The sequence below is a fragment of the Plasmodium falciparum genome (genome assembly GCF_000002765.6).
Source record: "Plasmodium falciparum 3D7 genome assembly, chromosome: 6".
In the NCBI taxonomy this organism is placed as follows: domain Eukaryota; phylum Apicomplexa; class Aconoidasida; order Haemosporida; family Plasmodiidae; genus Plasmodium; species Plasmodium falciparum.
Window position 1 is genome coordinate 565,001 of NC_004327.3, and position 25,000 is coordinate 590,000.

The 25,000-nt window shown below is 22.0% G+C and overlaps 4 protein-coding genes across 4 annotated transcripts in view; 1 reads left to right on the forward strand and 3 right to left on the reverse strand.

Moving 5' to 3' along the window:
* Positions 1-1,138: 1,138 nt before the first annotated feature.
* On the forward strand, positions 1,139-13,993 carry PF3D7_0613800 (AP2 domain transcription factor, putative; the record flags this gene model as incomplete). The annotated part of the gene is made up of 3 exons (XM_961032.2): positions 1,139-9,995; positions 10,316-12,832; positions 13,038-13,993. 3 exons carry the CDS (start codon positions 1,139-1,141, stop codon positions 13,991-13,993), a joined length of 12,330 nt encoding a protein of 4,109 aa, XP_966125.2.
* A 441-nt stretch (positions 13,994-14,434) lies between these two features.
* On the reverse strand, positions 14,435-20,896 carry PF3D7_0613900 (myosin E, putative; the record flags this gene model as incomplete). Its single annotated transcript, XM_961033.1, has 1 exon — positions 14,435-20,896. One exon carries the CDS (start codon positions 20,894-20,896, stop codon positions 14,435-14,437), a length of 6,462 nt encoding a protein of 2,153 aa, XP_966126.1.
* Positions 20,897-22,018: 1,122 nt separating this feature from the next.
* Positions 22,019-23,635, reverse strand: PF3D7_0614000 (thiamine-phosphate synthase, putative; the record flags this gene model as incomplete). The annotated part of the gene is made up of 1 exon (XM_961034.2): positions 22,019-23,635. The coding sequence occupies one exon, from the start codon at positions 23,633-23,635 to the stop codon at positions 22,019-22,021; it is 1,617 nt and encodes a 538-aa protein (XP_966127.2).
* An 821-nt stretch (positions 23,636-24,456) lies between these two features.
* PF3D7_0614100 (conserved Plasmodium protein, unknown function) overlaps positions 24,457-25,000 on the reverse strand; it is a gene marked incomplete at both ends in the record, with an annotated part of 2,808 nt that continues 2,264 nt past the window's right edge. The window contains one exon of the mRNA XM_002808679.1: positions 24,457-25,000. This exon is cut by the window's right edge and continues 2,264 nt beyond it. Within this exon, the coding sequence (XP_002808725.1) occupies positions 24,457-25,000 (544 nt within the window).

The following is a 25,000-nucleotide window of genomic DNA, read 5'->3' on the forward strand; positions in this document are numbered from 1 at the left end:
TATATATATATATATATAATATACATATAATATAAAAAGAAAGAAATATTTATTTATATATATTTTTACAAATTTTGTAACCTTGTATCTTATTTTTTATTTTATTATTATTATAATTTTTTTGATCTTTCTAAAAAATCATAAAATAACTTATTCTCATAGTAATTTTATTATTTAATTTTTAAAAAATAAAAAAAAAAGAAACTATATTATTTTTAAGAAGTTTTTAATAAATGTGTATATATATATATATATATATATATGTGTATATATGTATATATTTTTATTAATACTATCCTCTTTAGTATAAAACATATATTGAATATACATATATGTTAATTTATTTAAGATATAAAAAAAGAGCATTTTTATATATAAAATAAATTTTTGTGCTACTACAAAAAATATATATATATATATATATATATATTTTAAGAGAGGAAGAATACACAGTAGCATTTAAGAAATACACATGTAAAGTGTTTCTAATTTTTAAAAAATGTTGTATTTTTATATTCTTTATAAATATATGTATTTTATATATATATATATATATATATATATATTTATATATTTTTTTTTTTTTTTTTTTTTTTTTTTTGTCTTTAATACTATTGTGTTAAGAAAAATATGTTTAAGAGACTTTTTGTTTTTTTATTTGTAAAATGATAAGCATATAATAATATGAATGTATATGTGTATATATGTATATACTACATATTTTAGAACATATGACACCTGGACCTTTTTGTAATTTTTTGATTTTCTTAATTTGCTTTTTAAAAATATAATATATATATATATAAATGTGTGTCATATAATATACATATATATATGTATATATGTTTACTATATATTATATACCATATCATGTATTCATAATTTCTTTATATATATTTTTATTTTTTATTTGTTTTTTTTTTTTTTTTTTGTTTTTTTTTTTGTTATATGCTTTTTTTTGTTTTTTCCACTCTCTTCTTACATGCCATATATTAAAAAAAAAAACACTCCCCTAGAGATAATATAAATATATATAAATAAATATATATATATATATATTTTTATATTTTTATATTTATTTATTTATTTATTTATTTCTTATTAATTTGTCTATATTTTTTTGTGAACTATTTAAACTATGGAAAATAAAGAAGAGAATTACAAGAATTATATGGAGGAAATAAAAAAAGTCTCAAATATTATTCAGGCAAAAAGCATCGATTGTTTCGAATCTAATTCGACTATTGACGAAAATAAAATAATGAATGTAAACGACATATGTAATATATATATGGTTGACAAAACTTGTGAAAGAAATAATATCTATAGAAAAGATATAGACAAAGAATATCTTCATGAAGAAAATCAAAAAAAAAAAGATAAGGAGAAAAATTTATGTGTTCAAAAAAAAGGAGATATAATAGAATCATCTATATCTAATACAAATGATATTATTAAATGTAATAACAATTCAAATGAATATAATCATAATATCGGAAAGGATAAAAAGTTGGAAAAATTCAAGTCCTTCATCATAGAGGACTCCAATTCTTCGTCTTCTGGAAAAAAGAAATATAATATTAATGATGTATATAAGGTTATTAAAAGTTTTTTATTCAAATATATGGAAAATGATAAAAAAAGAGGTGTCAACAAAATGGTGGGAGATAATGAAATGGCGGGAGATAATCAAATGGAGGGAGATAATCAAATGGAGGGAGATAATCAAATGGAGGGAGATAATGAAATGGAGGGAGATAATGAAATGGAGGGAGATAATAAAATGGAGGGAGATAATAAAATGGAGGGAGATAACCAAATGGTTGATGATAATGAAATGGCGGGAGATAACCAAATGGTTGATGATAACCAAATGGCGGGAGATAACCAAATTTCAGAAGGATCAAATCAGTTTAAACATCCTCATTATCCAGATGTACGGTCCGTAGGAATGTGCTTATATTACATTTTAAGAGGTAAAGTTAATGTTAATGTTTTAAAGAAAATTTTTAGTGATAAGAAAAATGATAAACATGAAAATACAAAAAGAAATTATAATATAAATGATGAGCACAATGATAAAAATAAAGAAAAGGACCTTGATGTTGATAATATAGAAGAAGAAAGTAATATTGCACAAGATAATAATGGTATCCTTAATAAAGAAAATCATTTAAATGCAGAAAAAATTTTTAAGTATTTAAATGATTTATTCAATCAAGAAGAAATTATTAATATAAATAATACAGAAGGAAAAGAATGTGATAAGGTATATGAAGATATAGCATGGACATTTGTAAAATATATAGAAAATAATAATATAAATTTGATGGAAGATTTTGTTAAGTGTTCCTCCAACGATGTATCGGGAGAGCTCCCTGATGTTGCTATGGAAAATTATAATGAAAATTTTAAAAATAATGATATATCACAAAATAATGATATGTCACAAAATAATGATATGTCGCAAAATAATGACATGTCACAAAATAATGATATATTACAAAATAATGATATGTCACAAAATAATGATATGTCACAAAATAATGATATGTCGCAAAATAATGACATGTCACAAAATAATGACATGTCACAAAATAATGATATATTACAAAATAATGATATATTACAAAATAATGATATATTACAAAATAATGATATATTACAAAATAATGATATGTCACAAAATAATGATATGTCACAAAATAATGATATGTCACAAAATAATAATACCCCACACAAGAAACACCAAATAAATAACAGCATTAAGAAGAATTCCAATATAATAAGAACATTTGGTCCATTTAACAATGTTAAAAATGTAATTATTCATATTCCTTTATTTTTACGTTATTTTATACAGACACATGTATCAAGCACCAAGGCACGTACAAACAGATGTGTTTATAATAATGATGAAAATAAAAAGAAACTAAAAAAAAAGATGATGAAAGAGATTATGATAGGTGTATTAAATTCAGATGTGAATAAATTTTTTGAAGAATTATTATGTAATATAAAAGCATGTTTTCTAGAAATTCTAGATTATTTAAAAGAATATTGTCGTTCTAAATGTATCCAATTTAATGATGAGAATTATTTTTATCATTTTACTCAAATAATATCTATCGAGAAAACATACTTTGATTTAAAAACAATTCTTTTTTATACAAAGAAATATGATAAAATAAAGAAAAAGATTATAAAAAGAATTAGAAATAGGATATCATCAGATGAATTTAATGATGAACATAATAAAATTGTGACTGAGGATATTGAAAAATTGAATGGTCATATTTTTGATGTATCTACAAATAAATATGTATATCCAATAAAAAATAAAATATTGACAAATCAAAAAGAAAATTATTATGAATGGATGTTACCTACTATATATAATAAAGATGATGATATACAAAGTGATCAACTTAATAAACATACAAATAAACATAATGGTAAAGTATATAATCGTTTTATTAATAGATGTTTTAAAAGAAAATTATATCATCATGAACACGAAAAAAATGAACCCTTTGATAATATGACACATAAACAAATTAAATTAGATTCTGTTTCTACAGATATGAATAGTAAAAAATATTATTTATTAAAAAATGAGACATCACCATTGGAAAGACATAACAAGGATAAGGATACAATAACTTCGTCAAATATTTCCTTTTTAAAAAATACACCCTCGGAATATATGTTGCACAAGGAACATGTGATTAATCGTGTTACAAAAAATGACGATATGCAAGATGATAAGTATGAAACAAGTAAGAATAGTGACCAGCACAATGATAATGAAAGGAATGGTAATATATATAATAATGATGATAATAATGATGATGATAATAATGATGATGATAATAATAATAATAATAATGATAATAATAATGATGAAGAGGAAGATAATATTTATTATGCTCCTAGTAATATGAGGACAGGAATAGAAGTAGATAACGAAAATGGGAATGAGGATATTTATAAAAAAGTACATCTAGAAAATAACGTTTATGATAATATTATATATGATGATTATAAAACAATTCAAAATCAAAACACCAAAATTGTTGATAATGTGGATAATAATACTTTTGTTAAAATGAAAAAAATGAAAGATTCAAATGAATGTGGTCTAAATAATAATCAGCATTATAATAACGAACACATTAATAATGATCACTCTAATAATATGTACATTGAGGATGAGGAAATTAGGATACCCGCCGAACGTAATCAAGGAGAAAAAGAACTCAACAAAATAAATAGAATAAACGAAGATAAGAAAGATCCTCTTTCTCAAGAGCAATATTATAAAAGAATAACTCGAAAAAGTAAAGCTAAAGTAATGATTGAACCAAATGATGAAAAAATAGAACTAGGAACTGGTTACAATAATGTAAAAGAAAATGATGATATGGAATATACCAAAGAGATGTATGATAATGTGGGAAAGATATCATCTTATGAAGATATAAAAAAACAAAGAAAAAGAAAAAGAACAAGAAGAAAAGCAAATGATAAACCTGGAAATGGTCAAAATAATCAAGATGGTCAAAATGATCAAGATGGTCAAGATGGTCAAGATGGTCAAAATAATCAAGATGGTCAAAATAATCAAGATATAAAAAGTATGCAAAATTATATGCACCATTTAAATGTTACAAACGATGATCTTATAAATAATGATAATACAAATTCAAAAGTCTTATCAAATATAAGTCAAAATCACGATTCAACAAAGATTAATAGCACAATTAAAATTAAAGAAAGCACATCTTTTGAAAAGGAGACCTTGAATATTTTAACAAGATCTTCAAAAGATGATCCAAATACATGTGATAACCCTGAAGGTGTGGATATAAATATAAATACACAAAAGAAAGATAATAATAATAATAATAATAATAATAATAATAATAATAATAATAATAATAATGTTCATAATAATGTTCATAATAATGTTCATAATAATGTTCATAATAATGTTCATAATAATGTTCATAATAATAATTTCATAAAGTGTATAGAAAAAGAATCGAATGATGGGAATACTCCACACGCGTCTCCTCTTATAATAAAACATAATACAGATCATATGATCAATTTTAAATGTTATAGTAATGATTATATTATAAATATGAATAAAAAAAGAAATAAAATAAAAAAGAAATGTATTAACAAAATTATGAGTAGTATATTTTCGGAAAAGATTTATAAATATGCCTTAATATTTTCTCCGATTTTAAAAAATGATGGATGCGTATCTTTATTAAGCGTACATGCATTAAAGAATATTGTTTTAAAGCTATATCATCTGAGAATTGTTGAAATGCAACAAAATGTATATAAAAATAATAAATATAATATTAATAATTATAATAATGAGATATACAATGAAAAAAGAAATAATTTTTTACATATGTATCATAATCATATCATAACTCCTACCGAAGAAACATATATAAATAACGAAAATAATAATAATTTGGAAAACATAAAAAATTATAAAGGTGCTAATAATAAAGAATTTAAAAAAATTTCTTGTGAAAAAAATTATAAATGTAATTTATCTACAAGAAATTATGATAAAATGGATGAATTTTACAATACAAAAAATGAAAGTGATATAGAAATAATACAAAATTTAAATAATATGAGTACAGCTGAATATTATGATATGAAAGAAAATTTAAATATGAATATATTAATTCGACAATTTCTAAAAAAAAATTTGAATGAGGAAAATTGGAACATCTTTTGGGAATGGTTATATGAAAACGACGATATTAATATATCAACTTTTAAAAAACATATAATTAATCATATAAAGGATATATTATTAAAAAGGGATGTTATAAATAGGTCTTGTCCACATGAGATGATAGAACCTGATATGAGTGAAGGTCATATAAATATGGCTAACAAAAATAATAATTATAATAATTACAATAATTACAATAATTATAATAATTACAATAATTATAATAATTACAATAATTACAATAATTATAATAATTATAATAATGATGAGAAAGAAAGAATTGAAGAACTCTTAAAATTTTATATAACAAACAACAGAGGCATAAATTTAGAATATAATAAAGTGAAAGAAATTCTTGAACAAGGAAAATGTAATGCATACTATAATAATGAAAAAAAAATGGAGATGTTAAATAATGAATATCTTCATGATAATATATTAGATTATATAAGGGCTAATGTTTTATATGAAGGATATATGAATAAAGACGATATAAATAAAAAAAGAGATAATGAAAATAATAATAATAATAATATGAATACATTTGTTACTAACATAAAAAGTGGACACGAAAATAATCATAATAATGTGTATAATTTTTGTAATAGTGATCATAGATTTTCTCATGATATTTCAAATGAAAAAGGTGAGAATATAAATAATATGAGTAATTCATTATGTCAATACAAAAGAACACATATGCATAACTATATATATAATGAAGATGATCAAAATATACATATTGATGATAAAAGTTATATACAAACATTAAAAGATCTTAACGACCTAAGAAGTATGTATAAAAATAAACATGCAGATATATTACAGGAAATTAATGAATGCGATTTTTTATTTGAAGATGAAAAATGTAGATATAACACAGAACATAACAATATCAACAATAATAATAATAATAATAAAAACAATATATTTAGGGACAAGGAAAAAAAAAATAACAATATTAACAATGATTTGGAAAATTATTATTTTTATAATAAACATATTTATAATTCTATGGATGATTTATATGTTGAAAAGGAAAATGGTCATAATGTAAATAATAATAAAAATAATGATGGTGGTGATGCTGATGGTGATGCTGATGGTGATGATAATGGCGACGATAATGGTGACGATAATGGTGACGATAATGGTGACGATAATGGTGACGATAATGGTGACGATAATGGCGACGATTATGATGAAGATAATATCAAATTAGCTGACTTGACGTATAAATTAAATGATTATAATATAAAAAATAATAATAACATGAAAAATAAGAATAAAAATACAAATAAAAGAGATATTATTTATAAAGTAAAAGATTTATCATGTAAACTATCAGAGTTATATAACAACACAACAGACTTGACTTATAATTTAAATGATTCAGATGACGATCACAATAATTATAATATGATGAATGTTGAACAAAGCAACAAATATGAAAATAATAATGATATAATAGGTGAACAAAAGGATATAGATCAAAATAATAATATAAGTAAAAAGTATGATGCAAAAGAACAATTTATAAATGATAATGGAAATAATAAAGACAATAATATGAATATCCATAAAAAAAACAAGAACTATGATCACATAAGAAATGAAATAAGTACAAGATCAATAACTAAAGAAATGAACTGTAAGGAAAATATTTTAAATCTAATAAAAAATAAAAATTTAAGTGTACAAGATATTTTATATTATCAAAAATTGTTGTTATGTTTAAAATATGTGGGAGACCACAACTCAGCCATAAACAACAACGAAACAGACCAAAAAGATGAAGCAAAAGAAAAAGACGAAGCAAAAGAAAAAGGCGAAGCAAAAGAAAAAGAAAAAGACGAAACAAACGAAACATATCAAACAAACGAAACATATCAAACAAACGAAACATATCAAACAAACGAAACATATCAAACAAACGAAAGAGACGAAATAGATGAAAGTTCCAAAAATTTCAAAAATTTCAAAGATTATATAAATTATATAAATTATAAAAATTATAAAAATTATAAAAATTACAATAATAATAATATTCAAGGTGTACATAATTCTTTTAATTATGAAAATAATAATAATATATTTATTAAAAACAAAATGAACAATGTATATAGCTATCTAAAAAATATTCCATATACTAACAGAAATAATAATTGTTTTATAAATAAATATTATAATTCAAAATATCTAAATAATCATCAATATAATCAAAATGATCCTATTTATAAAAATATGAATAATTCTGTAGGTAATAATTATATAAAAAATAATGAAATGATAAATCATATACACACATATAACAATCTCATCAATAATCATAATTTTAATAAGTATGATGATGATTATAATAATTTCTTGAATCATCTTTATAATGAAAAAATGATATGCAACTCATTTAATGGACATGTAAACAATAATAATAATAATAATAATATCCATATGAATAACAACAACAACAACAACAATAATAATAATAATAATAATAATAATAATAATAATAATAGTATGAATAATGATTTGTTAAATTTATTATATTTATATGAACTGTCCCAGAAAAATAAAAACCAAAATGTGCCACAAATAAATAATGAATATATATATTATTATCTTAATAAATATATTTCAAAAAATATGAATATTTCGGATTCTACAATGAGAAATGAACAAGACAAATATGTACAACCTAATGAACAAAGATATGATAAACAGGATTATAACGACCTAAATTGTTTTATTAATGATCATATTAATAACAATCGAACATACCCTTCAAACGATGATAAAGATAAACATAATCATAATAATCATAATAATTATACAAAAGAAAAGTATTGTAGATTAACAGAAAATAATAATAAAGAAATTGAAGTATTCCCTCAGAATAATTATTTAATCAAGAATAAGAAAAACGCTCAAGGAAATTTTACACTCAGCTTAGATGATGAAGCCATCCTATCCTCTTATAATAATCCAGAAAAGAATAATACTGTATGCAAAAATAATTATAAAAATGATAAGAACTATTATGTACAGGAAGAAGAAAATTATTCAAGACACGAAAATGATATAAGGATGTTAGAAAATTATGAAAAGAATTTAAAAGAAAAAATTCCTTATCATATGAAAAATAAATATTTAGTTATGTCATCACAAAATAATAATAATTGTGCTTATTCGCCTAATATGGAAATTTATATGAATAAATTAAAATATACAAGATTGAGGAAAAAAAATAAATATGATATGGATGTTATGGATGATACGGATGATACGGATGATATGGATGATATGGATGATATGGATGATAGGAATGGTAAGTATGGTAAGTATGATAGGTATAATAAGTATGATAGGCATGATAGGTATGGTAAGTATGGTAAGTATAATAAGTATGATAAGTATCATAGATACAATAAATATAATAATTATTTATCCACACTATCGTATTCAAATATGAACGATATTGAACATAATACACATATGGATGAGCTAGGTCAATATCTTTTGGTTCCTGGGGGAGATACACAAAATTATGAACATGAGGAAGATGCTAAGCATAACGAACACAACGAATATAACGAATATAAAAAATATAACGAACATAACAAATATAACGAACATAACAAATATAACAAATATAACGAACATAATAATATCTTTGGTAGTAATAATCATACTAATCGTCGTCATTTGAGACGTCCGCATGAACGCACACATGACAACTTTAATCTTTATAATAATAATAATATGCTTGACAACTTTGTAAGATGTTATAATAGAAACAATAAGAATTCTTCGTCACCTTTTTTCATAAATAAAGATTTATATAATTCATTTGAAGATTTGAATGAAAGCAGCAATGATGAAGATACCCTGAGACATGATAATTATTTTAGAAAAAGGAAAAGAACACATTTGAAAGGAAAATATGTTTTACAAAGACAAGAAAATGACCTTGATGTAATGTGTAATATGGATGAATATGATAATATGAGAAATAATAAATATAATTATAATCATTATGAAGACAGAGAAGATGGTGCGGGTCATTATGGAGATGACGATGATGAAAACATGAATATGTTAAAAAATAGAAATATGTATTCACAGTCATTATTAAATCATAGAAAATTAAATGATAAAGAAAAGGACAACATTTATGGTAGTGTATATAATAAGAGAAAGGGATTTCGTGCACAAGTATCATCAGCGGGTAATAAAAAGGATGGAAATTATATATATTAAAAATAATTGTTGGGCATGTATAAATGTATATAATATGTAATATATATATATATATATATATGTAATATGTTTAATATGTTTAATATGTTCAATATATATAATATGTTTAATATGTTCAATATATATAATATGTTTAATATGTTTAATATGTTCAATATATATATATATTATGTTTAATATGTTTAATATATATATAATATGTTTAATATGTTTAATATATATATAATATGTTTAATATGTTTAATATGTTCAATATATATATATTTGTTTATCTTTATTTTTCTTTAGGAAATAAGACTGAAGAAGAAAAGAACAGGAGTGGTTTCCTTAATACAGATATCACACCAGAATATGGAAGGGGCAGAAGAACAAAAGTAGTTAATCAGAATTATGTAAAGAATTATGAGTGTGATACGAAATATTATAGTAAAAAGGAAAAGACAAATACGTTAACAAATATGCATATAAATGTTATGAACAATAATAATAATGGTTCATTGTGTGATGTAAATAATAAAGATAAAATAAAGACAAATGTGGACTCATCTTTAATTAATAAAAATAATAAAAGTAATATTACAACTCGAAAAATAAATAATTGTAACAACAATAATAAAATGAAAAATAATATATTAGACAATAATGAAGATTATGAAACCAAATTAGCTTGTTCCGAATTAAAACCTCAAAGGGGTGTATATTTTGATAAATCACAAAAAGCTTGGATAGGTAGCTGGTATGAAGAAGGAAAACAAATTAAAAGAAGATTCAAAATTAAATATTATGGATGGGATGAAGCTAAGAGTCTCGCTATAAAAGCTAGGTTTGCTTTTGAAAATAAGACAAAAAATTTGAAAGGGAAAAAAGGACCTATCAGTAAAAATAAAAATGATAAAAATGAAAAAGATGCAAACGATAATGTAAATAATGTAAATAATGTAAATAATGTAAATAATGTGAATGGAAATGTAAACGATAATATAAATAATGTAAATAATGTGAATGGAAATGTAAACGATAATATAAATAATGTAAATAATGTGAATGGAAATGTAAACGATAATATAAATAATGTAAATGATGTGAAAGATAACCATATTGATGATACACAACCTGTGACAAACTCTGAGCCCATGAACATAAACACTTGTCCTATCAAATCTCCAGAACTTTTAAAAGATAATAAAGAAAATGATATGAATAATATACATGTAGATAATATTGTAAGTAAAAGAGGCATGTCGACAAGAAATACTGGAGTACATTTATCAAAAAATAATAATATAAATAATGATAATAATAACACTAATAAGAGAGATACCAGAAGAAATTTTTATAAAAGACGATCTTATACTCATGATCATTATATGAATACAGAAAATAAAGAATTTATTAATGAAAGGAAGAAAAAAAAAACGAATATGAGCAATAATAAAAATAATGAAAAAAATGAAAAAAATGGCAATAATGATGTAATAAATAATGATAACAATGATGTAAATAATGATGATAATAATATTAGTAATATTAGTAGTAATAATGATGTACTACAGAATAGTCAACATGATATAAATATAAAGAACGAAATTGATACTAATATGCTATATTCTTATAATAACAAACACAATTCTGATATAAATCTTTCATCATATAATAATCTCAACCAAAAGAATAATACATATAATGATCATATATTTAATGATATACAATATGATCAAAATCAAAATGTTCAAGAAAACTTTATTAATAAAACATCCTTATCCTTACAAACAAACACAAATAATACATATAGTGATTTAAATCACGACAAGGAAAATGAAAATAATAGAAGTCAAATTGTGGTCAATAAACAAAATGATAATGTACATACAAAACAAGAATATAAAGAAAAAAGTCAAATGGATTCACAAAATAATAGTAGCATACATGATTATATAAACAAAGAAAATTATATGAATGAAAATATGATGATGTCGCATGTAGATGGTATGTATATTCCAGGTACTTACATGAGTAACAGTGATATTACATATAAAAAAAATAATAATTATCTTAATTATGAAGATGTTATAAATTATGATCAGTCTAAAACAAAGTATCATCAACAAGATAAAAGTGATCATAATAATGATGGTGATAATAATAATGATGATAATAATAATGATAATAATAATAATGATGATAATTATCACCTTTGTAATAAATATAATACCGAACCGTACAGCCATTTAAACAACAACAATGAAGAGACAAAACTTGAAGAATGTTCTTCTGTTAATGTATCGAATAAAAAGAATATTAATAATATAAACAAAATAGAAAATAAAAATACAAAAAATGTATATTTGAAATATTCCTATTGTAAATCATTAGAAAATTGTAATACTTATACAAAAGGTAATAATAAAAAATCAGGTGATCAACCAAATATGACAGATCAATCAATTAAATTACCACAAGGTGTTTTCTATCAAGATTCTAAAAAAGCTTTCTGTGCAAATTGGTATTCAAATGGAAAACAAGAAAAAAGATATTTTTCTATAAACAAATTTGGAGAAGAAAAAGCTAGAAATCTAGCAATAGCGGCAAGAAAAAAATTCGAAAATGTTTATAAAAAAAATGGACATGGAAATAAAAAAGATAATTCTATATCTTCTATTGTAAAAAATAATCAAACCAATGATATTATAATTAAATCACAGGAAAATAATGATGAAATGCTATATCATAAAAATGACCAATCTGATCAGATAACTAAAAAGGAAATCATAGACCAGGAACTCTACTCTTCGAATTTGTTAACAAGTAGGTTTATATGTAATGTGTTTAATATATATATGATTATTTTTTATTTATTTATTTATATTAATTTATTTATTTATATTTATATTTATATTTTTTTTTTTATTTTTTATTTTTTTTTATTTTATATTTATATTTATATTTATATTTTTATTTTTATTTTTATTTATTTATTTATTTTATTTTATTTTTTATCCTTTGAATGTAGACCCACTTAACAACGATATCGAGGAGCCCAAAGATAAATATAAAGGACCCACCAGCAACAGCATTGTTGGAAGTAACAATACAACAGAAGTTGTAAACAACAACCAAATTGACGATGATTATGATGGTGATGAAGATATCAAACAAGATAAAGAAAATAACAATATGAATGATCTGAATAATGAACATGTCGATAAAAATTATAAAAATTATCCAAACATCACAAATATCACAAATGAAATTAATTATCAAGATGATAAAAATTTTCATCAGCCAAATAATACTGATCCTGTTAAAGTACAGAGAGGAAGAAAAAGTTCTAAAAATATAAATATATCTCAACAAAACAATAAAGATGATACATATGGAAATTCTCATAAAAATCAAAACTCAGAAAATAATATAAATACTACTAAAAAAAATAATCATAGTTATACTACAAATATAGATAATAATCAAAATGATCATATACTTAATATAACCAAAGAAATAACAGATAATAATAACTTACATCTTTCAAATAACGAAAAAATAAATAAAAATATTTCATATGAAAATTTAAATATTGATCATACAACAGATGATCTTTTAAAATCATCAGGTAAAGATATGAAAGGAGAAACTTTTAATAAACATTATTCAAAAAATTCTTTAAATAAAAATCTCAAAAAAGAAGTAGATGATGTTAATATGATAAACAAAATGGAAAAAACAGGATCAACACCTGCAGGAGTATATATGATTAGAATTAATGGTGTTGTACAAGCTTGGAGAGCTGAATGGAGAAGTCCAAGTGGTTGTAAAAGAACAAAAAATTTCGGAATTAATACTTATGGTACTACCTTAAGTAAAAAATTAGCTATCGAAATGAGAGCAAGAATGACTGGAGAATGTTTAATTTCAGATGATGGAACTGTTTTTGATTATTCAACAAAAAAAGGAACTATGAGTAATTAATAATAATAAAATATATATACAAAGGTGAAATTATATCACACTTAAATATATATATATATATATATATATATATATATATTACCCTCTTTAAATAAAAATTTTTTTAAATATTCTTTTATATATATATATATATTATAGTGAGCTATTATCTATATATTTAATTTAAAAAAAAAAAAAAAAAAAAAAAAATCCTGAACTGTTCAGGTAAAATTTTTTTAGTAATATTTTACGATTTTGTCTTTTTTTTTTTTTTTTTTTTTTTTCTTTTTTTTTTTTTTGGTAATATATATTTACCATATAAAATAAATCTTTTTAAATAAATTTTACATTTTATTTTAAAACATCTATTACTATTAAAAAATAAAGAAAGAAAAAAAAAAAAAGTAATAAATAGATAAAAACATTTACGCATATATTTTTCCGTTTACATATTTTTTCCATTTACAATGCTGGCGTTTTGAATACAAGGATGTTATATTTTTTATTTTTATTTTGAGCTGTCATTCGTAAATATTTATTTTTTACAATATTAACTGCACCAGCAAAACCCTTTTCCTCAGATATGAACACACACCATGTTCCTGGTTCTTTATTTTTTTCATGATAGAAATATGTTGCCAGATGGAATAAACTATTTGATAAATCTTCCTTAGTTATGTTGGGATTATTTACAAATTCATTTATTACATGTTGTTTAAAATTGTTTTTCATTTTATCATCCATATAAGAGAAATCAATAGTTACCTGTGTTATGTTTCGTGTTTGGAAATTTGTATAATTTATAGATTTATAAAATAATTTGGATTTTAAGAAATCCTTGTATGATATTTTTGTTGGCTGAAAACACATAATTTTATAATTGTTTTTAATAAAGTTTTTATGTATATTATTTGATATACATATTTCATGTACTTCTTTATTTCTTGGTAATGCAACATATTCTACAATAGGATTATATGTATATTCATTTAATTCATTTTCTTTATTATTATATATACAATATTCTTCATTATAAAATAATATTTTTTCTTTTAATAAATCAACATTCTTTTCAATATGCACATTATCTTTATCATGTATAAATGATCTTATACAACAATCAGAAAAACTGAATAGTATATTCCACTTATTATTCCCATGTACCTTTTCCATAGCATTTTTCATTCTTTTAATAATCTTCATTACATGTTGTTTCTCATTATTTTTACATATATATATATCATTTAAATGATTTAATAACATATCTTTATTTTCGGAATTTCTCAAATTACTCATCTCTTTGTTATTATATACATTTAAAAAAATAAAAGAATCGTCTTCTTCAACAATATCATCCCATCTATTTTCAAAAAAACAATTTTCATATGCCTTGTCATATGAACAATCATAATAATCAAACAACGTTTGTATAATATCATTTTCATCATTTTTATAACATGATAGCTCATTCATATTTCCTAATTTATTTAAAGTTATAGCCTTAACACAACTAAAATCAAAATCTATATAATTCTCATCCATATAATCATCATAACAATCCTTTGTATTCTCATCAAGGCAATCTTCTTCATCACATTTTGTCAAGTTGTTTGAATCTTCATTATGCACACAGCTATCATCACTATTTTTTTCATTATCATATAATTCTATACCAATATTACTAGTTGATTTATTTTTCTCCATATCACCCATTTTATCGTAATATATTTCATCATCTCTTATTTTAGTTTCCTCTACACATTCCTCCTCTTTCTCATCTTCCACATTTTCTTTATTATCTAATTCTATCTCATCTATATATTCTTCTTTTATGTTATCATATTCACTTTCTATCTCATCTATATTTTCTTCTTTTATTTTATCATATTCAATTTCTATCTCATCGATTTTTTCTTCTTTTATTTTTTCATATTCATTTTCCATATTATCCATTTTTTTCTCACTCATCATATTATCATCGTCTGGTACATTATGGTAGTCATATATCATAACCTTTTCAATATTTAAAATGTCTTTATTAACATTTGTTACATTATCAGGGTTCATCATATTATTATCATCATCCATCATATATTTTTCATCCGATATGTCCTTTTCCATCATATCTTTTTCAACCGATACATCGTTATCGAACATATTCTTATCCTCCACATTATTTAGAACGCTCTTTTTCTTCTTTTTTCTTCTTTTTTTTTTTTTTTTTTTCTTCTGAACATTATTTATTTGGTTATCATCAGGCTTATTTTCCTTCACTTCACATATTTCCATGTCTTCCCTCTTATCATCTTCAGTTTTTGTCTTCATGTAGTTCATATTTTCAAGTTCCTCTGTCACATTACTCTTATCATTATTATTTACATCCTTTTTAGTATTATCTAAATTAACAACATGATCATCACTTTTATAAATTTCATCAATGTTATTTTGTTCCTCATTTATATCATCTTTCATATTATTTTTTTCATCCTCATCCATATTATTTGTATCTTCTTCATTCATACATTTTTCAAGGTTTGATAAATCAACATAATCTAAATCGATAATATTATCCTCAACTTTAAACATTTTATTATAATTATTTTGTTCCTTATTCATATCTTCTATGACATTATCCTTTATATCTTCTTCATTATTTTTATCAATTTTTTGTTCATCATTTTGTACTTCTGTATCTTTACTTTCTTTTACATTTATTAAGTTGTCTTCCACATCTAAATTATCTTCCACGTCTAAATTATCTTCTACATTTTTATTTTCCTCCACATCTATATTAACTTCTTCATCTTTATTATCTTCTACATTTTTATTTTCCTCCACATCTATATTAACTTCTTCATCTTTATTATCTTCTACATTTTTATTTTCCTCCACATCTATATTAACTTCTTCATCTTTATTATCTTCTACATTTTTATTTTCCTCCACATCTATATTAACTTCTTCATCTATATTATCTTCCACATCTTTATTATCTTCTACATTTTTATTTTCCTCCACATCTATATTAACTTCTTCATCTTTATTATCTTCTACATTTTTATTTTCCTCCACATCTATATTATCTTCTTCACCTTTATTATCTTCCACATCTATATTATCTTCTTCACCTTTATTATCTTTCACATCTATATTATCTTCTTCATTTTTATTTTCTTGTTCATCTTTATTTTCCTCCCCCTTTTTACTAGCATCGCTTCCCCTTTTGGAGTCTAAGAAGAAATTCTTCTTTTTGTTATAAAAATTCTGAATTCCCATATTAAAAAACTTATCCTTTTTGAGTTTTCCATTGATTGGATTAAAATTTTTTATAGCATTGTTTAATTCTTTCAATCCTTTTTTATAAAAATTGATGTTGTTGAAAAAATTCATAACTCCATAACCATCATCCTTCTCCTCACAAACCTTTTCATCTACATTTTCGCCGACATTTTCGCTTACATTTTCGCCGACATTTTCGCTTACATTTTCGCCTACATTTTCTTCGACTTTTACGCCTACCTTTTCTTCGACTTTCACACCTATCTTTTCATCTACTTTTACGCCTACATTTTCTTCGACTTTTACGCCTACCTTTTCTTCTACCTTTTCACCTACCTTTTCCTCCTTCTCATTCAATTTACTCTTTTTCATTTTCTGGAAAGAATTTCTCAAACTTGTGGATAATCTAAGTAAGCTACTCTTCCTTTTCACTTTACTTCCTTTTCTATCTTTCTCCTTTGACATCCTCCTCATTTTTTCTTCCTCATCATTTACATTTACATTTACATTTACATATTCTTCTTCCATGTCCGAGAGAGAAGTATTATCCCCCTTTTTTAAATTAACTTTTAACAACCCTCCTTCCATATTTTGATTATCATCATATGACATATTTGTACTACTCTTTCTATGAACATTATCGTCCCTATCGTATTTATTATCGACAATATCATGGTCAACCATTTTATTATTTAACTCTGTATTATAACTTCCGATTTTTATTTCTACTTCCATCTCTTTAATAGTATCAACATTTTTGTTATCACAATTTAAATATGATTGATCATTTTCCATTTGTATCTCCACATTTTCATAATCCAAATTTATATATTCCAACTCCCTCTTCTCATATTTCTCTCCTTTATCATTTTCTTTCATCATTTCTTTCAAATCACATAATTCTTCTTTTCCGCTTTCATTTTCTAAAGAATTTAACCACATGTAATATACTGAATCAACTAATATATTCATAGATTTCTCATTAAGGAAAATCATATTTTTTCCGATTGTCCAATTCTTTTCGCCTATTTTCATATATCCCAATATTTGTTCACATACTGTTTTATTATCATTTGATTCTACATTATCAAAAGGATTATTTGTATGATACATATTTTCCATGTTATTCACATTTTCATGTACATGAATATCATCGCCCTCATGATTTATTTTCTTGTAATTCTTTAAACATTTAAAAATTTGCACAAATTCGAAAAAGGAAAACATGTGAGGGAAATATTCATCCTTAAACTGATCTGCTTCTATCATCATATGGAAATTTGTAACCTGACTTAACACAAGCTTCTTATCAAAATGAGGAACCATTTCAGTATTGATTTTTTTCCTGCATGTATTTATACACATAATAAAGTGACAAAAACTTTTTTCTATCGAATTCGTTAATTCTAATAAATTATTCCTTAATAATGTTACAGCCATTTGATTATTTGGATCATATTCTTTTTTAAATAATTTAAAATTTGTATGAACACTAAATCTTTTATTCTCTTCCATTATTTTCCCATTTGTATCATAATCATAAGAACTACAAAATTGTTGCATGTATTTATTGTCTGATTTTTTTATCATTTCAATAAATCCACGAGTTAATATGTCTACATTCTTTTCTATAAAATGTTCGGTTTTGTAGGATATCTGACTATATGAATGAATAATAATAAACGCTTTATTTACTTCTAATGAATTCGCCTTAATATATGGATTTTTTATAAATCTATTTACAATTGTTGAACATAAATTACTTTTGTCAAAAGATTTTTTTGTACATATATTTTCTAACAAAGAAAATAAAGATCCTTCTTTAGATATTAATATTTTATATAATTGTTCATTATCTATATAGATGGAATCACATGATAATTCCAATCCTTCTTGCTTATAGATATTTTCCCTTTTTTTATAATAAAAATCTGTATATACCTTTAATATAAACTCATTTGTTGTATTTATTAAAAATTGTTCCAAAGAATTCTCTTTTAAGTTCTCGAAATAAATGATGTCCAATACATTTATGTAATTATCATTTTTTTCACTCTTCTCATTTTCAAAAATTTCGTTATTTTGTATTATCTCTTTTTCTTTATTATTTATTAAGTTATCATTATATTTTGTAGTAATCTTACATATAACCCAGTTTAATAATTCTTCATAACATGTTTTCATAAAACGCTCGATTTTTTTTTGCACCTTCATTTCATTTTGACCCTTCATCAATATTATTTCATTTAATAAATAACCGGAAGTAAAATATTTTAAAAACGTTTCAGCATCTATACCTAAGAGTTTACTAGCTACTAAAAAGATGTAAGTGTTTTTGTCCAAATATTCAGAGGAATCCATATTTGATAAATTAGATGATCCTTCATCATAGGATGAACTAGATGAAGATTTTTTTGACATATCCCATATGTGGGACTCATCTAAAAATTCTAGTTGCTCTTGTAATTGTTTATAATTTGATGGAAATTCACAAATAAAATTTTGACGGAATAAAGATTTTTTGGGACTTTTTATCATTTGTATATTTCCTAATAATAATATAGCTGACAAAATGGAAAAGAAAAAATCTATTTGTTTTTTATCATCATCAAAGAGAATATTTAATGATGTTAATAATTGTATGAAATTTTGTTCATCATTTGAATTATCACGAATAGAATCATTTTTAAATATATTATAATCTTCTAAATTTTTTAAAAAATATTTTTTCTTAAAATTTTCTGAGGATCCATTTAAGATATAATAAAATATATGAAAATTATTTTCATCACTTCTTCTATTAATTAAACGCTCTTTATCAAATAAAAACTTTTTCATATATATATGTTTAATTTTGTCTTTATCCATTTGTAATATACAATATTTAGCATATCTATTACAATTATTATTTTTACTAGTCTTTGCATTTCCAAGTGCTTCCATAATAATATTACCATGTTTTAATATTTCTGATATATTAATATTATCATCATTCCTTATTTCAAACTTTTTCTTGAGGGGGAATATTCTTTCATTACTAAAAAAGTTTAATAAACTATTAAATATTTTACTTTTACCAGATCCTGATTCTCCTGTTATAATAATTGATTGATTCTTTTTTAATACATTCATATATTTTAAAGCACTCATACCAACATGATATTCATTCAATTTTATATCATCACTAGAATGACTATATTTATACTTTTCTATTACATCATTACATATATCATTAATATTATTTATTTTATTTAATGTGTTATTCTCATAATTTTTTTCTTTTTCCATAGGATTCACATAAATTAATAATGGTCCCATCTTTGTAAAAAATATATTTTTCTCATATCTCCCATGCAAATGATACAATACTGTAGGTTCATTAAAATGTTTTAATTTAATCATATCATCTTCATCTAATGAAAATGGATTATTGTTATTAGCATTGTATAAATGTTTTGATTCACACACAAACGTAGAACCATTTGTCTCATTGTCATATTTTGTTAATATTATGTGATCCTCACTTTTTTTTTCTATTATACGACATAAAATATATAAAACATCTTCCTCTTCACATGTGGACGGAATTTTATTGCACCACACCAGATCCCCTTCCTTGAACTGTTGTTCTTCAGGGTTTATCATAATTAAAATTATATATTAGAAAAAACATATAAAACAAATAGATAAATAAATAAATAAATATATATATATATATATATATATATATGTGTACACTTTAATTTTTACACAAAATCGGTACAAATAAATATAAATTATTTTATGTTTTATATTTTATATTTTTTTATATTTATTCATATTTTATTATTATGTTGTTTTTTTTTTTTTTTTTTTTTTTAATTTTTGGCTTAATATTTTATATAGTGCAAACAATTTTTTAATGTTTGAAAAATTTAGAAAAAAAAAAAAAAATATACTTGGAGAATAGTGGAAAACACACACGTTTGAGATATGGACTAATTTTACAATAATTAGATACTAACAAGTACATATATATATATATATATATATATATATACCTTAATCAGTTGCAATGACTTTTTTTTATATTCAAAATTTTTATGTTTTGTAGATTTATCATTATATATATTATGTATATATTTATTCTCATTCAAAATTTCAATGTATAATTAATATATATATATTTATGTATATATATATTTTTTTTTTTCCCCCTTTTTTAGCTAGTTATAATAAATAACAGCCATTCTATGAGAAAAAAAATAGAACATGTTAATGCACCTATTTAATTTGTTCTTTATTTATTGTATATATATATATATATATATATATATATATTATTTTTTTTTTTTTTTTTTTTTTTTTTTCACCTGTACTGTTCATAATTTAAGATTAAAAAAAAAAAAAAAATTTTCCACGTTTACAAAAATATATAAAAGGTACAATGAATTAAAAATGAAGCAATGGTAACTTTTTTTTTTTTTTTTCTTTTTTTTTTTGTGTTCTTCAAAATTGATATATGTATATATAAATTATAATATATAAATATAAATATAAATAAATAAATAAATAAATATATATATATATATATATGTTTTGTTTTATTTTTATCTTGTATGGAAAATTGCATGTTTACCAACTGGTGAATTTACATAAACATTTTTATATATCGAAAAAATTAAAAAAAAAAAAAAAAAACACACACACACACAAATATATAAAAATATATATATATATATATATATATATTTATTTATTTATTTATACATATGTATATATTTTTTTTTATATACCCATACTCTTCTCAACCAATTTCAAAGAAATGTCCACTGTTGCTATAAATTTCCATAATGTTTGCTCGTGGAAATTCGTTCCCCCTTGGGTTGCAATTTGCTGTAAAAATTGTGGGGTTATCTCTTTGTCTTGTACAATGAGAAAGTAAGACATTAATAAAGTGAATTTTTTAATATTTTCTTCTGAGAAAAAATGTGCGTTTTTTAAAAAAATATTAATAATATTATGGTTATATTGTATACATGCATTTTGTGTATCATAATATAACCACTGTTCAGACATGGTAGATTGAATAGTTGAATGCTTCTTTATAACAAAAAAAAAATTCGAATTAAAAAATTGTGGATAACAATGTTTGTTGAATAGATCCCATATTTCTTCACCAATAAGTATAAATATATTATGTCCCATGTGTTCTTTTTTTATATGTTTTAATTGAATAATCCTTTTTATAATTTGCTCCTTTATATTCTCATATATATGATCATCATGTTTCTCTTTATTTAATATACCATTTATATTGTTATCAATTTTATTATTATTGTTTAAAAACAAATCATATGACGAATGAAAAAGAAAAAGATTTGCCTTTTCATTATTTTTAAAAAATTCATTTAAAGATATAATATCAAAATAGTCGTTATTTTTAAAAGGTATGAAATATGATTTATTTTTATCTAATATCATATTTGTAACAAGGAATGTATTGATATTTTTTTTTTTTGTTGAATGAAAAATTATAGGTAAATTTAACTGTTCTTCTATTTCTATATGCTGATAATATAAATAATTTAAACAATTGCTATACATATTAATAAAAGCAACGTGATCACTTTTTTTATATTTATCTATTATATATTTTAATTTTAAAGTATTAACAAATGAAGGGGAATTTTCATCAAGTATGCATGACACAACAGCTAGACCTTCACATGTGTTAGAAAAGGATATCATTGTATTTTGTATATTATTTGTATTTATGCCCCCTATTAATATAATTGGTGGGATGATATTTTTAAAATTATCATCAGTATTATTATGACTTTTTATAATTTTCCCTTTATGATAAAGATATTTTATTTTATTTTCAAGAATTTGTATTTGTTCTTTTAAACCCTGTTCATTTGATACGATTGTTTTTTTCGTTGTTGATTCATATAAAGTATGATCATGTGCTATATAGTCTATTTTATTATTGATACACATTTCTATATCTTTTTCATCACTAAAATTTATAGTAGCACCTATAATTTTATTTTCGCCTAATATATTTCTAGCATGATATAAAGGTAAATCGCTTTTCCCTAAATGAACTCCATCAGCATTAACAGATAAACATATATCTAATCTATTGTTTATAATAAGAGGAACATTAAAAGGTAATAATAAATTTTTCATTTTCACTGCAGTATTATAAAAATATATATCATCTGATTTTTTTAATCTTAATTGTATTAATCCTACCCCTCCTAAAACACCCTGTATTATTTTATTAACAAATGTTCCGCATACATTTTCTTTATCTTTCAAAAACTTATCGTCCGTCACTAGATATAAAGAATAGTCCACACATTTTTTTAATGATTTACCAGATTTTCCAATGTTCATCTGAAAAATCAGAAGCACGCAAATTAATACGTAAGCACTTTGATAATGTTATATATATGTTATATACATTTATTTATACCTTCACAAGTTCTAAGAACATTTATGCATTTAAGGAGTTTCCATTGTGATAAAAATGTAAATGAATATATAAATATAAATATAAATATAAATAAATAAATAAATAAATATATATATATATATGACTTTTTTTTTTTTTTCTTTTTTTTTTTTTATATATATATGCCCCTTTACGAAGTTTTATTTTATTTGTTTTGTACAAACCTCACATATACATATGTGCAATGAGAAATATGTACATTGCTCATATATTATACTATGCAAATGTTATATAAATAAATAAATAAATAAATAAATAAATATATATATATATATATATATGTAATAGTGTTATTTTTTTTCTTTATGTGCAAAAATGAGGACTAAAAAAAAAAAGGTTTTACAAAATGTTAATTTTTTTTTTTTTTTTTTCAGCTAGCTATTATTGAGAACATATATTAAATATATATATATATATTATGTATGTATGTATAATAGGCATAATAAAAAAAATAGAACAAATAAAACACAGTAACCTGAATAGAAAAGTATATATATATATATATATATATATATAAGCAATTTTATTTTATTTTAATTTTATTTTATTTTAATTTTATTTTATTTTATTTTAATTTTATTTTATTTTTATTTTTATTTTATTTTTATTTTTATTTTATTTTTATTTTTATTTTATTTTATTTTATTTTAATTTTATTTTATTTTATTTTATTTTAATTTCCATTTAAATTTTAATTTTATTTTCATTTAAGTATTGTTTTGTTGTGAGGTTTTAAGGATAAGAACTTTTGCTCATGGGCTGTATATTGCTTAATACTTTGTATAGTTTTTTTTTTCAAGTTTGTATTAATTTCTACTAATGCATTTGTTGATTGTTCATAAACATATTTGTGGAGTTGATATTTCTTGGTTAATTGGTTTGTTATTTGTTTTCTATCTTGTAAAAATTGTTTTTCTTTCATTTTTATATCTTTATATTTTTGTACTAACATATTATGTTTTTGTAAGAGTTGTTTTTTTTTATTTGTTAAATTTTGTTTATATATGTTCATATCATTAATAGAAAAGTTGAAAGGTAATGTGTGTATATTTTTATCCCTTAATGATTTATACATAATATTGGCTTCTTTGATTATTTGATTTTGTAAGATTGTTTTACTTTTAAGATCTTCCATGTCATTTTGAAAAGAATGATAAAAAAGATTAATATTTTTTAATATATATCCTAATTCATATATTAAATCATTAAATAATAACTTTTTTAATTCTACGATTTTGTTATCATTA